Source organism: Rana temporaria, chromosome 1 (assembly GCF_905171775.1).
Source record: "Rana temporaria chromosome 1, aRanTem1.1, whole genome shotgun sequence".
NCBI classification, from domain to species: Eukaryota; Metazoa; Chordata; class Amphibia; order Anura; family Ranidae; genus Rana; species Rana temporaria.
The window spans coordinates 484,937,093-484,954,241 of record NC_053489.1 but is presented as its reverse complement, the minus strand read 5'-3'; the positions used below and the strand labels follow the sequence as shown (position 1 = coordinate 484,954,241).

Sequence of the window (17,149 nt, the reverse complement as noted above, 5' to 3'; positions counted from 1 at the left end):
ATTCTCACTGCCCGTTCTTCTGTCTGTAACTCCACGCAGTAATGCAAGGCTTTCTCCCTGGTGTGGAGAAAGCCTCTTGAGGGGGGAGGGGGCGAGCAGCAGTGTCAGGACACTCTCTACTTTGCAGATAGAGAAAGGAGCTGTGCGTTAGTGGGCGTCCTGACACTCCTGCTCGCCCCCTCTCCCCTCAAGAGGCTTTCTCCACACCAGGGAGAAAGCGTTGCATTACTGTGTGGAGTTACAGACAGAAGAACAGGAAGTGAGGATTTCTCAGAAGAAATAAGGACATTTAAAAGCAAAATGGAAGGATGAGGTAAGTGAAGGAGGACTGCACTAAGGTAAAAGGAAGCTATTTAGGGGAAAAATAAAATTCCTTTACAACCCCTTTAATGTCTACACAAAAGCAAAATGGCAAAAAATAAAATAATAAAAATAATTATAATAACAAATATAATGCTGAAAAGTTATCTTTTCTTGTTAGTAGTTATTTTGTATATTCCCACTAAAACATTTACACAACTGATTTTCTCTCTAACCAATGGTGTGGCAAGGAAAAATACTATAACTATAAATAATAATATCCCCCTGACTATTGGCTGCACCCTTCTTTTCACTGACTTCTATTATGATTGTTTTTTGGGTGATGGAGTGTTGTTGTTGTTATCCTATTATTATTGTGACTGGTTTCAACACCAGCAATGACTAGAGATGTACAAGTGAAAGGCTGACCGCAGGTCAGCCTGTGTTTGTAGGAGGAGTCGGGAGGTATTTAAACCCGCCCTCCTTCCTCCTTCAGGGCGTCGGTGTTCTGGTGTGGGTGGGGTTTCGGACGTCACTTCCGGTTTTTTGAACAGAGCAATGGCGGCAGCAGCAGGTGTCCAGGGTGCTCTCCTCAGGATCCCCAGCGGTCGGACGGTCTGTACCCCATCCTCCTCCGTCAGCTGAGCGCCGCTCACCCCAACCGCCCCCCCTTTTCCCGATGCTCGCAGTGGGGTGCAGGTCTGTATGCTTTCCCTATGCGATCTTCTCATGCGATTACGTCTCTCATGCGATTACGTCTCTCATGCGATTACGTTTCTCATGCGAGTCACGTCCTTGTGTGTTCACGTTTCTCATGCGATCACGTTTCGCGTGGTAGTTCTCATGCGACTATATTTCGCATGGTAGTTCTCATGCGATCACATGTCTCATGTGTCATGTCCTCATGTGTTTACGTTTCTCATGCGATTACGTTCTCATGCGATTACGTTTCACATGGTAGTTATCGTGCAATTACGTTCAAATGCGATCACGTCTCTCATGCGATCTTGGTTTTTTCACGAGTCTTGTCCTTGTGTTTACATCTCTCATGCGATTACGTTTCACATGGTAGTTCTCATCCGATCACGTTTTCATGCAATTCGAGTTTCTCTTGTGTGTTTACGTTTCTAATGCGATTACGGTTTGCTTGGTAGTTCTCATGCGACTACATTTCGCATGGTAGTTTTCATGCGATCACGTTTCTCATGAGTCATGTCCTCATGTGTTTACGTTTCTCAGGCGTTACGTTTCACATGGTAGTTCTCTCGCGATTACGTTCTCATGCAATTACAGTTCACATGGTAGTTCGCTTGCGATTATGTTTCCCAGGGTAGTTTCTCATGCGATTACGTTTCTCATGTTTTTATGTTCTCATGCGACCACGTTTCTCAAGCCTTATGTTGTCTCATGCATTACGTTTTCATGCTCGTGTCCTCATGCGATTACGTGTCCTCATGCGATTACGTGTCCTCATGCGATTACGTTTCTCGTGCGATTACGTTTCTCGTGCGAGTCATGTTCTCATGCAATTTTACATTTCCATGTTTTGTTTTACGTTACGTTTCTCATGCTATTCATGTTCTCTAACATTTACGTTTCTCTGGCAGGTTTCAGTTGTGATACATTTACATTGGTCATGTTTTCATACGTTGCACTTTTCTTACGTTATGCTTTTCACATAAGTTACGCTTTTCATACGAGTTACGCTTCGCACACGATTACGATTTTCATGGTATTTTTATGTTCTCAAAGTGTTTTTTCGTTTCCCATGCAATTTATGTTCTCATATAATTTATCTTCTCATGTTTTCGTATCTCATGCTATTGATGTTTCTCATGTTTTTTTTCGTTTCTCATGCTATTCATGTTCTCAAATGTGTTTATTTCTCATGCAACCTTACGTTTCTCATGCAGGTTCCAGTTGTGTTAGTTTTCAGTTGGTAGTATTAGCATGTTCTTTTTAGATTCATGGCGTTCCACCGCTGGGGGGGTCACCCATCACGTCTATGGGTGCTTACGGATTGAGATGATCGTTTTAATTGGCTTGTACGGTGGCAGGTCTCCTCATCTGTTTCTCATACGTTTCATGCATCTTAACATTTCATTTCTCACACAACGACCTGACACGTCTTCAGGTTGCATCAGGCCTGAGTGTACGTTTTTAATTTGCCTGCTATGCCTCAGGTTGCTCGGCCTTTCATTTCATGGGATTGTCACATTGTCAGTCCAGTTGCACTAGTCCTACACTTACCTACATTTTATTGTCATAGTCTGGGCATACATGTCACGTTCATATCCTCACGTTAGTTCATGGCCACTCTCCACTGCTGGGTACCGTCACATTTTAGGGTACTGTCGGATTGAGATGTACGTTTCTAATTGGCTTGTACGGTGGCAAGTCCCCTCATCCGCTTCTCACGGCTTTCATTACATTGCATACGTCTTATCTTTTACTTGCATCACTTGCCTGACACATCTTCAGGTTCATAGGTTTGAGTGTTACGTTTTTAATTGGCCTGATTTGCCCCAGGTTGCTCAGCCTCGCTAGGTTCTTCAGACTGACACGTTTTCAGTCCTGTGCTACGTATTCGTTCCTGCTCTACGTTACAGAGTGTGTCGATCACGGACACCTGCGTAGGTAGGGGTTAGGGAAGGTTAAGGTTTTCTTCCTTTTCCCTAGGTAAGTTATGGCTCGTTGGTCATGTTTTGTTTTTAATGATGTTGTTCTTGTTTGCAGATTGCATGTCACGGGCAGCAGACATCGAGTTTTTTGCTGCCATCCATCCTTCTCCGGTTCGGGTTCCATACATGGTAGCACGCCCTCCTTGATCCTCCGGATACGGCCTTCTCTTTTGTTACAGACGAAGCTTGTTCTTTAAGTCCTTTTTCAATTCAGCCTAGGAAGCTTTTGATTCGGCCTGGGATATCTTCCAGCTGTTTCCTTCTCGGTATTCCGGGTTCTTTTCGCACCAGCATTCAGTTCCTACTTGAGTTTGTTTTCTTTTGCCTCTTGCAGCTCAAACAGGTTTTCAAGCTGGTGCCCAGTACAGTCTGGGCACCAGACTTTTGCGGATGTACTCAGAGATAGGCCACTTTCCTTTTTTCCTAGTACTCCCTTCTCTGCTAGCACAGGGCATGACACGTAGCCATTCCATGCTGCCTAACTAGGGTAGCATCTTAATGTTCACTCCGGGCCGGTATTTCGGTACAGGTGCAGTTTCGGCTGCCATTCGTCGAGGGGGTCTGTATTCTCGTTATTGAGGAATTGGTTAGCGGTAGTCAGCTTTCTTTACCGGACATATCCCAGTTCCACATGTCTGTCACGGGCATTCTGGCGTTGGGGGGCTTGTGGTCACATACAGTTACTTTCATTGCATCCCTTTGCTAGCTCATCCTACTGTTTTGTTTTTTGCCCCCTTTTAGGCATACTGACCACTTGACCCTGGCACACCTCAGGTCACTTTCCCACCTTACGTCACTGTCCCACCTCAGGTCAGTTTCCCTGTTTCCTCTCAGTCCTTTCCCTAGCACGATTACCTGAGACTCTGAGTACAAGTGAAAGGCTGACCGCAGGTCAGCCTGTGTTTGTAGGAGGAGTCGGGAGGTATTTAAACCCGCCCTCCTTCCTCCTTCAGGGCGTCGGTGTTCTGGTGTCCCACCCACCCATCGCCTTTTTTCTTGCATTTCTTCTTTTACTTCTACTTGGGTATGCCCCCTTTTAGGCATACTGACCACTTGACCCTGGCACACCTCAGGTCACTTTCCCACCTTACGTCACTGTCCCACCTCAGGTCAGTTTCCCTGTTTCCTCTCAGTCCTTTCCCTAGCACGATTACCTGAGACTCTGAGTACAAATAATGAAAAATCCAGTCCATCAGAAGTTGATATGTCTTAAGCTGGGTACACACTACAATTTTTATTTTGTGCAACCCAGAGGAGTTCTGGTCGGAGCTGCTGTACTAACCATGCAAGGTTAGTTCAGCAATCTCCCCTGCTGAGCTGTTGTGGTCTGAAAGAGGGACGGGCCCCCACGTCAGAACACTCCGACCAGCACTCTCCGCCATTAGCGGAGAGCGCCGATCAGGAGTCAGTTGGTTGCTGGTTTTCCAGCATGCGGCCAGCTTCTGCTGGACAGACTGACATACACATGGGTCGAATGACATGGTTTTTATGAACCGGTGGTTGTCTCACGTGATTCAGCCCCTGTGTAGCGGGCTTTAACTTCCTTTTTGGCCAGTAAAAGTTACACACATTAAACTATATTTATAGTCAAGCATTTTTTCGAGTTTTGGATACAAAATGGTTAAAACCTCTCAATTATTTTTCCTGTTTGTGTCCTCTTAGGCCTTGTACACACGACCGAACATGTCTGCTGAAACTGGTCCGCGGACCAGTTTCAGCAGACATGTTTGGTCGTGTGTATGTCCGACCGGACAGGTTTCCCGCGGACAATTGTCCAGCCGATCGTTTTGCAGCGGACAAATGTTTCTTAGCATGCTAAGAAACATGTCCGCTGGAAGCCTGTCCGTCGGACATGTTCGGTCATCTGTACAGACTCACCGGACATGTCCGATCGGCCGCCATCCCTCGCATGCGTCGAAGTGATTCGACGCATGCGTGGAAGCATTGACCTTCCAGCGTCTCGCGCGTCATCGTCGCGGCGACGGCGCGGACATGTCACCGCGCTGTCTGTCCGTGCGGATTTCGGTTTGATGGTGTGTACAACCATCAGACCGAAATCTCCCAGCGGACATGTCCGATGAAAACGGTCCGGCGGACCGTTCATCGGACTGTCCGCTGGTGTGTACGAGGCCTTAATAAGATTTTACTTCACTTCCTGTTCCACAGACACAACAGGAATTAAGAGGGTATCACTACAATATAATTGAAATCCCTTAGGCAGTTGTCACCAGAAAAAGTGTTCCTATAGGAAGATTTCCCCTATTTTTCCTCACTTTTATGTCATGATGACAATGTTCATGTAGCAAAAACAAAAATCTGACAGAGGTTTTAGACAGTGAACACTGAAGATTTTATAGATTATTGTTCATTGTTTAAAGCACATTTTACATTAGTTTGGGACCTGTCAGTATTACAAATTCATGCTGTGAGTAAGAAAGTGACCTCCTTCTTGCCAGGAATAAAACATAAGTGTTGTTTCCTAGTTGCAGCTTAGATCACATGGTCTCTGGTTACCAGTCATTACTACATAGAGTCTGTTATTTTCCACCAGCAGATAATAAAGTAAATGGTAGTGGTGTCTGTCTGTCCTATGAAAGTGACCACACATTCCATGGGGAAGGGATAGGTAAGTCACACTTGTAACTCCACCAACATTTCAATGTCAACATGTAGCCCCCCCACCCCTCCACTTTACTTTCCAATGCTGATACTTGACCAATGACCATATGCCTATTTTGCCAGTTGTAGAGCACCCTAATAGATAAATAATAACAATAACAAAACATTACTGAGAAAATAAAAGCCAAATTCTTGTGTGACCTCATTTCCTTTCACTGGCAAGTAAAGGAAAATAAAGGAACCATATGCCTTAGCTGTGATAACATGTCTCAATAATCTGAACGATTGGAAACGTTTCTTTGGAAACTGAAAATTTCCATGTAAAAACAAGTCAAGGTCCTGGAATGAATGAAAGCCTTTTATTTTGTATTTTTCTTAATATATTCATTGATATTACTCAGTTAGGACAGCAAAACTTTTTGGCATCTTACACATACTGCATTCAACATCATAGTATCCCGTTCGGATCTCTGCCATAATTGTGAGGGCAGCTTGCTTTAAAATACATACAGGTAGATTCAGGTAGCAGAGCCTATAGTTACGGCGGCGTAGCTTAGCGTGTTTAGGCTACGCCGCCGTAAGTAAGCTAGGCAAGTACATGATTCTCAATGTACTTGCCTGCTAAGTTACGACGGCGTAGCCTAAATCGGCGGGCGTAAGGGCGCCTAATTCAAATGTGTTGGGGGGGGGCGTGTTTAATGTCAATGAGGCTTGACCTCACGTTTTTTACGTTTTTTTGAAACTGCGCATGCGCCGGGCGCCTACATTTTCCAGTGTGCATTGCGGCTAAGTTTTCCAGTGTGCATTGCGGCCTATTGATTTCGACCTGGACGTAAACGACGTAAATCCCGATTCGCAGACGACTTACGCAAACGACGTAAACATTTCGAATTTTGCGGCGGGAACGGCGGCCATACTTAACATTATTATTCCACTAGGGCCTAGCTCTAACTTTACGCGGCCTATCTCTTACGCAAATGGCATAAAAGTACTGCGTCGGCCAGGCGTACGTTCATGAATCGACGTATCTCCTTATTTACATATTCCACGCCGACCGCAATGGAAATGCCACCTAGCGGCCACCCAAAATATTGCAATCTAGTCAGCCTCACTCTACCTGAATCTACCTAATAATTTTTAAACTCTAACATGCTGTGCTTCTAATCAAAGCCAAATTTAGAGCCAAACAAAACACCTTCTTGAAGTCACCTTCATATTGGGGCTGAATAAACTTGTGGCTTAAATGGTGTATTTACAGTTGCTCATGTACCCTTAACACAAGAAGCAGCTTAGGGACAAAAATAAAAGCATTTTCAGTAGGACCTGGGTGAGCCTGAGTACTTATTCTAGCCCCCAGAAAAGCACTAGACCTCTATGGAGAAAGCGGGCGTTTGTTATACTTCAGATGCTAGAAAGAGTGCCAAGTTTTATCCTCACTTGAATGTTTTAGTGCTGCTACCTTGGTACGTTGTACCTAATGTGGTCATTTAAAGCTGACTTGGGAATTGTCCATATGGACCTTCCTGATCCTAGCTGACAGTCAGAGAGGAATAAAGCAAGGACCTGCTGTGACCTCAGTTCCTATGACTAACGTTGATAAGAACATTATTGGACTCATAGAAGCCATCCCATTAGCATGGTGCATGCTGGCATGGTTCCAATTGCATCTCCTTGGTTTTCTGCAGGGGTTGTTGAAACTGGGCCCCTGGACATTTACCAAGCCCTAATCTCCCACCTAGTTTGCCTCATGGACGATCCCACTCTGCCAATACTCTGCCTGAGTGATCTCAGGGAAATCTTGATTGTCCAGGAAGAACTTTTTAGATACATGCTTTTGTTACACCCACAATTCCACCCCAAAGTCAAAAACTTGCATGTTAGCTACATGCAGACTATTTATATTTATAAAAAGCTTTTTTTAATTTTTTTCTCAAAATTAGTAGGTCAGCCATTTTGCATGCTTAGTCAATCTAATTTTTTTTTAGGTAGCTTAAATTGTATGCATATCCTTTATTTTCACGTTTGGATAGAGTAGGGAATGGGTTAAACCACCATCATTTTTTTATTTTTAACTGTCTGTTTCCTATTATGGAGATGTTCATTAACTTTATGTTATGAATAAGCAACAAGAAGTGCAAGGAAATCTCTACAAAAACCTAGATAGCTATCACTAGAACAGCCAGGAATCCCCACTAGAGTATTCCCCTCATTCCTAATTTTTATGTCTCGCTGATAATGGTCATAAGGACAAACTTAGAGGGTAAATCTCCCAAGCAGAGATATAAAGAGCAATAAAAGACTTTACAGGGGTTCTAAGCTCTCCCTAATCCATGAATCAAAAAAGGATTTTACCTATACATACAAGCGGAACAAAGGGGAAGTTTGGCTTTAACTGGAGGGTTTTTTTCTGGGAACTAGGGGCCAGATTCTCAAAAGAGTTACGCCGGTGTACCTACTGATACACCGGCGTAATTCGAAATTCCCGCCGGCGTATCATTGTTTTGTATTCACAAAACAAGATACGCCGGAATTAGGCTAGGATCCGACTGGTGTAAGTCACTTACACCGTTGGATCCTAAATGCAATACAACGCTGACCGCTAGGTGGCGTTTACGTTCAGGTCTCATTTGACAATGCAAATGAGCCTGATACGCCGATTCCCAAACGAATTTGCGCCGCGTAGTTGTCACGTACGTCGTTTCCGTAAGCGTAAGGTTACCCCTGCTATATGAGGGGTAACCTTACGCCAGTCCACCGTATGCCATGTTAAGTATGGCGTCGGGTCCGCGTCGGCTTTTTCCATCGGTTACGTCGTTTTACTAAGTCGTTCTTGAATACGACTTTACGTCAATGACGCTCGCGTCGGCGTCATTGACATTTTCCGTCGTGAGCTGGAGCATGCGCACTGGGCTTTTTTTCCGCCCGGCGCATGCGCAGTTCGATCGGCGAGGGGGCACGCTTAATTTGAATACAAGCCGCCCCCTTTGAATTACGCGGCCATACGCCGGCCCATTTACACTATGCCGCCGCAAATTACGGAGCAAGTGCTTGGAGAATACGGCACTTGCTCCAGTAAGTTGCGGTGGCGTAGTGTAAATGGCTTACACTACGCCAACGCGGGATCTTGGAGAATCTGGCCCCTTGTACTTTATTTTATCAGGTACAGTAACTGCTCCCACTTTTGCTCTGACCACCTAGGTGATCGGAGTGGAAGTTCTCCCCCTTCTCTCCCTGTCCAGACCCTTCTGGGACACATCACAGGTCCCAGAAGACTGTGGATCCATTCACAACATGATTCATGTGTGCACAGTGGGAGTCACAGAGGGCTTCCCTTATTAAACATGCTGGGGACCTGAAGACCAATGAAGAAGCGACCTGAGTGAGGATGGTGCTGGATCCTTGGACAGGTGAATGTCCTTTTTTTAAAAGGTCAGAAGATACAGTATTGGTACCTACTGATGTTTAATTTTTTAAGCCCGAACAACTGCTTTAAGTTCAGAAATGAGCTAAATTGCTTCTAGGAAAATTTGCTCTCTTATCCCGAACTTTCCAAACTGGTGACAACATTCTATGGCAGACTGTCACTGAGGGGGGCCGACCCATTTTAGAACTCACATGGTAAGTGGTCGGTCTTACTACCTGAGCTCTCAGATGAAGGCTGCGAGGAGGCCACTGAGGTTTGCTTTCAAGATATTATCAGTACTGCTGACCGATTTATCCAATTCAAATTTATACATCACCTACATTATACTCCAGTCAAGCTGTCCCGTATGGGATTAGGGACCACTTCTGCTTGCCCCAGATGTACCTTAGCTGATGCAGACTTACTTCATATGTTCTGGAGTTGCCCGGGGCTGGCCACTTACTGGAGGGATCTGTTAAGTTTTTGAAACCAGGAGTGAGGTGGGCTAAAACCTAAGTAGGTTTAAGGTGCATAAGTGCGTATGACTGTATGAGTGTGTGTGTGACTGCTGTTGTCTTATTATAGGTACCCTACTGCTGCATCCAAACTCCTTGATCCCCCCCCCCGTCGGAGAAAAAAGAGAGATACTTTCCCAGGGGTTTGGAATTATGATTGTGTTTATTAAGTCATGACATTGCTCTCAATGGGTCACCAAGACCCCAAAAAAATGTACTTGTTTAGGCAATGCGTAATTGGTGCCCCTCCATTTTTTTATTCACTTTACTGTAATATGACTGTGTTTAATTGCAAAACTTATAAATAAACACCCTTTAAAAAAAATTGCTTCTAGGAACATATGTTCAGACCTCAGTTACAGTGAGGGAAGAGGGTATTTGATCCCCTGCTGATTTGGTATGTTTTCCCACTGACAAAAAAATGATCAGTCTATAATTTTAATGGTAGGTTTATTTTAACAGTGAGAGACAGAATAACTACAAAAAAACCTAGAAAAACGTATTTCAAAAAAGTTAATAATTGATTTGCATTTTAATGAGTGAAATAAGTATTTGACCCCCTTCGCAAAATATGACTTTGTTTTTGTTGGCCACAAGGTTTGCACACATCTCAGGAGGGATTTTGTCCCTCTCCTCTTTGCAAATCCTCTCCAAATCATTAAGGTTTCGAGGCTGACGTTTGGTAACTTGAACCTTCAGCTCCCTCTACATATTTTCTATGGGATAAAGGTCTGGAGACTGGCTAGGCCACTACAGGACCTTAATGTACTTCTTCTTGAGTCACTCCTTTGTTGCCTTGCAATGTGTTTGGGTCATTGTAATGGTGGAATACCCATCCATGGCCCATTTCCAATGCCCTGGCTGAGGGAAGGAGGTTCTCACCCAGGATTTGATGGTACATGGCCCCATCTATCGTCCCTTTGATGCAGTGTAGTTGTCCTGTTCCCGTTAGCAGAAATTACTCCCCCCCAAAGCATAATGTTTCCACCTCCATGTTTGATGGTGGGCATGGAGTTCTTGGGGTCATTGGCAACTTTCCTCCTCCTCCAAATACGGCGAGTTGTGTTTGCCAAAGAGCTCAATTTTGGTCTCATCTGACCACAACACTTTCACCCAGTTCTCCTCTGAATCATTCAGATGTTTATTAACAAACTTCAGACGGGCCTGTACATGATGTTTCTTTGAGCAGGGGGACCTTGCGGGTGCTGCAGGATTTCAGTCCTTCACACCGTAGTGTGTTACCAATTTTTTTTTTGGTGACTATGGTCCCAGCTGCCCTGAGATCATTTACAAGATATTCCTGTGTAGTTCTGGGCTGATTCCTTACAGTTTTCATGATCATTGAAACTCCAAGAGGTGAGATCTTGAATGGAACCCCAGACCAAGGGAGATTGACAATTATTTTGTTTCTTTCATTTGCGAATAATCGCAACAACTGTTGTCACCTTTTCCCCAAGTTGCTTGGAGATGGTCTTGTAGCCCATTCCAGCCTTGTGTAGGTCTACAATCTTGTTCCTGGCATCCTTGGACAGCTCTTTGGTCTTGGTCATAGTGGAGAGATTGGAATCTGATTAATTGCTTCTGTGAATAGGTGCCTTTTATACAGGTAACAAGCTGAGATTTAGAGCACTCCCTTTAACCACTTCAGCCCCGGACCATTTTGCTGGTCAATGACCGGCCCACTTTTTGCAATTCGGCACTGCGTCGCTTTAACTGACAATTGTGCAGTCATGCAACGTGGCTCCCAAACAAAATTGGCGTCCTTTTTTTCCCACAAATAGAGCTTTCTTTTGGTGGTATTTGATCACCTCTGCGGTTTTTATTTTTTGCGCTATAAACAAAAAAAGAGCGACAATTTTGAAAAAAAAATGAATATTTCTTGGTGTAATAAATATCCCCCAAAAATATATAAAAAAACGATTTTTTTCTTCAGTTTAGGCCAATACGTATTCTTCTACATATTTTTTTTTTTTTTTAAATCGCAATAAGCGTTTATTGATTGGTTTGCGCAAAAATTATAGCATCTACAAAATAGGGGATAGTTTTTTTGTTACAAGTATTGGTGGCCATCAGCGATTTTTATCAGTACTGCGACCTTATGGCGGACACTTTGGACACTTTTGACACCTTTTTGGGACCATTGGCATTTTTATAGCGATCAGTGCTATAAAAATGCATTGATTACTGTAAAAATGCCACTGGCAGGGAAGGGGTTAACACTAGGGGCGAGGAAGGGGTTAATTATGTTCCCTAGGTGTGTTCTAACTGAAGGGGGGATGGGACTGACTAGGGGAAATGACAGATCGCTGTTCATACATTGTATGAACAGACGAACAGTCATTTCTCCCCCTGACAGGACCGGGAGCTGTGTGTTTACACACACAGCTCCCGGTTCTCGCTCTGTAACGAGCGATACCGGGTGCCCGGCAGTGATTGCGACCGTCGGGCACGTGCGTCGGTACCAGAGGCGAGCAGGGGGCAATGCAAAATGACATATAGCTACATGATTTCACGCAGCTGAGCCGACCTGCCGCCGTATAACTGCGGCGGCTGGTCGGCTAGTGGTAAAGAGAGTGCTCCTAATCTCAGTTTGTTAGCTGTATAGAAGACACGTGGGAGCCAGAAATCTTGCTGATTGATAGGAAATCAAATACTTGTTTCACTCATTAAAATGCAAATCAATGTATAACTTTTTTGAAATGCGTATTTCTGGATATTTTGATGTTATTCTGTCTCTCACTGTTAAAATAAACCTACCATTAAAATTATAGACTGATCGTTTCTTTTTCAGTGGCCAAATGTACAAAATCAGCAGGGGATTAAATACTTTTTCCCCTCACTGTAGCAGCATTAAGGCCATCATTTTTCAAGCTCTTCTGAAAATGCACTAGAGCAGCCTTTCCTAACTAGGGTTCTATGGAACCCTAAGGTTTCTCTAAAGGTTGCTAGAGGTTATTTTAGCTGTGGTAGGTATAGTTGCATAGTTCCAAGGCCAAGACACTTGGCAGTGCACCGGCATAAAAACCAATGATTTGTGTAGCTGTCTTTAATGTAGGCATATTGACCACCACTGTAAGGCCTTATGCACACAGGATATTAAAAATGCCGCTTTTTCTGGCATTCAACTTTTTTCTGCCTCGAAACACCCCTCTGTTTTATGTGGCTATGCATACATTAGCGTGTACAGGCATTTAGAGGCAGGAGCCTGTAAAGACAGAAAAAAGAGAAGTGTTTGGGGGACAAAAAATGACAAACTCACACTAACAAGCATTAATACTAGACATGTTTAGGCGCATGCAAACCACAGTGTTTGGTGCATTTTAAGCTGCATTTTCCTTCTCTGGACATCTTTGCGTGTGCATGAGGCCTAAGGGCAGCCCTGTTTACACTGACTACCAATTTAAGTGGCATTTTTTTGGACCGATCCCCAAAAAATTGGTTTACCCAGGGGTTCCCCAAGACCAGGAAATTCTGGGTTCTTTTAGGTGAGAGAGATTGAAAAGGGATACTCCAATGGATTTATAGAGACGAAATTCCGTTCAAGCTGTGTTGCATACACACTGTCACACCAAATTCCGTCCGTCCAAAATGCGGTGACATAGAACACTACAATGAGCTGAGAAAAATTAAGTTCAATGCTTCCGACCATGCGTCGACTTGATTCTGAGCATGCATGTTTTTTTACTCTGTCGGAGTTCCACACAGACGATCGTAAAAAAAAAAAAAATGTTATGTTTCTAAACTCCAAAGAAAAAAAGATGGGGCCCACACATGGTCGGAATATCTGATGAAAAAATTCCGTCTGACTTTTTTCATCGGAGATCGAAGGCATTAGTGAATGAGGTGAAGCTCTGCAGATTTTCATCATTCAATCACATGTATGCAAAAATACTATTTTTATTTTCTTTGCATGTGATTGGATATTCTTTGCAAAGCAACATATTTACAACACTGAGCTTAGGCAAAACTACCTTGCAAAGTGAAATTTACTTTCAAAGTGAACAGCCTATTTGCCTTCAGTAAATCAACACTATTATCTCTGCTGGCGAAATATGATTTGACGTAAGAAAGCAAGTAAGAAAACACTTGAACGCAGGCATCAATCATGCTACCTTTCACATGCTAAGCAAGTGCTTTACCATTTAATCGAAATGGCGTAATAATAATGCACCTGCAAAAAGGATGCTCTACAAATGACACATTTACAAACTGATCTGCCAAAACTTCATGTCATAATTAACTCTTGTAAAGACTACTAAATTTTAATTTGGAATTTTGTCAACTATACTTTCAGGAATAATGCTTTTTTTTATATACCTAAAGGTTTTAAGTTGACATTGTGTTAATATTATTTTGCAAAAAACGTGAAGTTCCATAACAAATGTTCTTTATACAAAAAAAGTTTCAAAAAGAAGTAGGTCCCGATTCAGCAGTTGGTAACTACCATTATTGATCAAAGCCAATGTATTCAATTGCAGCATGTGTAATTGAATCAACCTGCAATTTATTTTTAAATTCACATTTTTTTCCACAAAAATTTAATCTATTTAGCCAATAATAGAGGTCAAGTGTTTTTCAATCAAACCTGGTAAATGTTTGCACAGTTTACATTATACTACTATCCAATGATCTTTTCAATTGAATATCTAGACATTTAAAGAGTGAAGTGAACATCTTATCACATATAGTTGGATTTAAAAAACAGAAAATTCCCTTTCTTGTGATTGGATGTTTGTAGTAAATAGTGTGTATAATTAGCAATGCTGCATATGTTTGTGAAACATTAACTATTCATAGTGATAACACTGATCAGGAATACTTCAATTACAAATAGAAAAGGGATGCAAAGAAAGAAGAGACAACAGACTAGTACATAGAGTACTATAGTCATAAACAATACAATAATACATAAGTGATCAAAGATAAGCATGTTACCTGTCAGCAGGTTAATGACAGCCAGAAATACAGCGGTAGCTCCGAAGGTCTTCATGGTTCTCTCTAACATCCCTTGTGCGTTATCCCATGTTTTCCTGTAGTAGGGGAGGACTTATCATGTGGAAAAGGTGTGTACATGCTCGGCCTCTTTTTGCTTATTTTAGGCCTGATAAGGAACTGGAGGAAATGCACAACCTCCTGCTGGGAGTTCAGGACTTTGGGGATGTATTGTTTAAATTCTTCACAGGAAACCTCTTTCATTTGGGCTACAGACGTGTTGTTCTTAATAAAAATTATAACTTTTTAACCATGTCTGTACTGACAGCAGTTAGGTCTCAGGAAACTGAGAATACGTAAATGCATACTAATATTTCCTGTACCTTCACTCAAGTGCTTTACATATTGTTTGCGTATAACAGTTGTGAGAAAAAAAAAGAGAATTTTCAAATTAAATTATGTTAATTTATGTCATAATAATAAAAGTTTTATGAAAAAAAAAATTGTTTTTTTTTAAAACAAATGGTTAAAACACCATGGGCCAGATTCACAGAAGAGATACGACGGCGTATCTCTGTGATCTGCCCATCCTAACTATGCGGCTGATTCATAGAATCAGTTACGCATAGATAGCCCTAAGATCCGACAAGTGTAATTGACTTACACTGTCGGATCTTAGGCTGCAATTCTAGGCCGGCCACTAGGTGCCGATTCCATTGCGGTCGGCGTAGAATATGCAAATGACTAGTTACGGCGATCCGCGAAGATCCGCGCATTCGTCGCAATCCCGTACGTCGTCGCTAGTCGTTTTTACCCGTCGCAAAGTTACACCTGCTTCAACATGGCTTATCTTTAGATCAGCCATCTTAAAGTATGGCCGTCGTTCCCGCGTCGAATTTCGAATTTTTTTTTGCGTAAGACGTCCGGGAATACGAAACGCCGTAACGCACGTCGCCGTTCAAAAAAAACCTCGGGGCGCCATAATTTCGCGCAAAGCACGTCGGGAAATTTAAACACGGAGCATGCGCAGAACGTTCGGCGCGGGAACGCGCCTAATTTAAATGGTGCCCGCCCCATTTGAATTAGGCAGGCTTGCGCCGAGCGCATTTACATTACACCGCCGCAAGTTTACAGGTAAGAGCTTTGTGAATCAGGCACTTACGCTGTAAACCTGCGGCGGTGTAACGTAAATCAGATACGTTACGCTGCCGTGGAGCAACGTAAATGTATCTGAATCTGGCTCCTAGAGATGCAGATTGAAAAAATTTGAAACTTCGGGCAGTGTTATCTAGAGCCAGCTATTGAAATGCGCCAAACCATTTGGTAGTAGGTCTGCCCTTCACCTTCACAAAGAAAATTAGTCTATTTTGTTTACCTGAATTCTGTTGAAGTGCAATATGCAAATTGCGGAATCTTATTTAGTGGCCACGACCTTGCCAAATGCCTATAATTGCTGATGACAGCAGCACAGTTTTTAAAGGATAAGCTCACCTTTAAAAAATAAATAAAAAATCTATTCACATCTATTTGCAGGTAAAATAATGTGCATTTATAAAAAAAAAGGTATTAGAAGCCTGTAAAGCATTGCACCCAAAATCAGCAGATTGTGGGTGCAGTCTCAGGCTCCTGAACACTGTGAGTACCTTGTACGGGCAGGCAGTTACTTATTTACCGGAAGAATAAACTACCTAGAGTGCTCATCAGCAACTGACTGTAATTGTGGCTCTCTTATTCACAAAACTCTGTGAATGAACGATGTAGCCAGGAGGGCGGAGCCCCGCAGGGTTGTATTTTTTTTAAATTGTGACAGTGGGTAGGGGAGAAGATCCCTGACCCGCTGGCATAACAGAGACTTGAGGGGGGTGCGGGCCTGCTCATTTAGCATGTAACATCTTATGAACGATGGACTTATCCTTAAAGAGGTGTCCTGTACAAATAACTCTTTCAGTTAATACATACTAATGCTTTGGGATGTTTTGCGTAATGGCCTGTTTTAGACCAATACAGGAAGGTGGAGCGTAGAACCAGAGATGAGTAGGTATCTAAAGATGAACGTCAGGAAAACAGATAATACAAATGTATCCCTGGGGACTGAAAATGCTTATCAAATTGGTGCTAGGATCTTTGAATATAAATATTTGTCAGGTATTGCTATATATCTAGATGAATAGATGTGTCCAGTGAGGATGCTTGGACAATGGATGACAGTTAGTTCCATATTGTGCCATATGTGACTCTGAGCTTGTGTAATTTTCAGCATGTTGGAGTATGGGTAACTAAAATCCATATATGGTTGCTGTTTTACCTGCCAAAGGATTTAAACTCCTGTCCATCAAGTCCTGAGATTTAAACAGCTGCGCGGAACACAGCCAGCCTGGAAATGTGGCTTCTCTCTACTGGAGTTAAAGTGCTACTAAACGCAGGACCCAGGACATTCACTATATCTGGTCTCGCACAGTACACAGAACATGGAAATGCAATTATTTTAGTAAATATAAACTGCTAAATACCTTTTCTCACCAGCAGTATATAGCAGTGTTGTGACTTATATCAGACCGAGCAATGGTTAAAGCTTGTAGGAGGAGTTTTCATTCTCCTTTGACTGTTCTATGAGGCTACATGATCCCTGACTTTCGGTCTGGGCAGTGGTGATTGGACCTGTTATCTCATCCTCCTGGAAAAAAGGAAACTCTCTAGCA

General features: G+C 42.9%; 1 protein-coding gene across 2 annotated transcripts in view; it reads right to left on the bottom strand.

The window, feature by feature from the left end:
- EMCN (endomucin) overlaps nt 1-14,621 on the bottom strand; it is a 183,872-nt gene extending 169,251 nt beyond the window's left edge. The window contains exon 1 of one of the 2 annotated variants that reach the window (XM_040330027.1): nt 14,454-14,621. In XM_040330027.1, coding sequence (XP_040185961.1) covers nt 14,454-14,523 — 70 coding nt within the window. In that variant the 5' untranslated portion in view covers nt 14,524-14,621. The remainder of the gene's footprint in view (nt 1-14,453) is intronic. The other variant, XM_040330016.1, reaches the window with a different exon arrangement.
- Nucleotides 14,622-17,149: the final 2,528 nt, after the last annotated feature.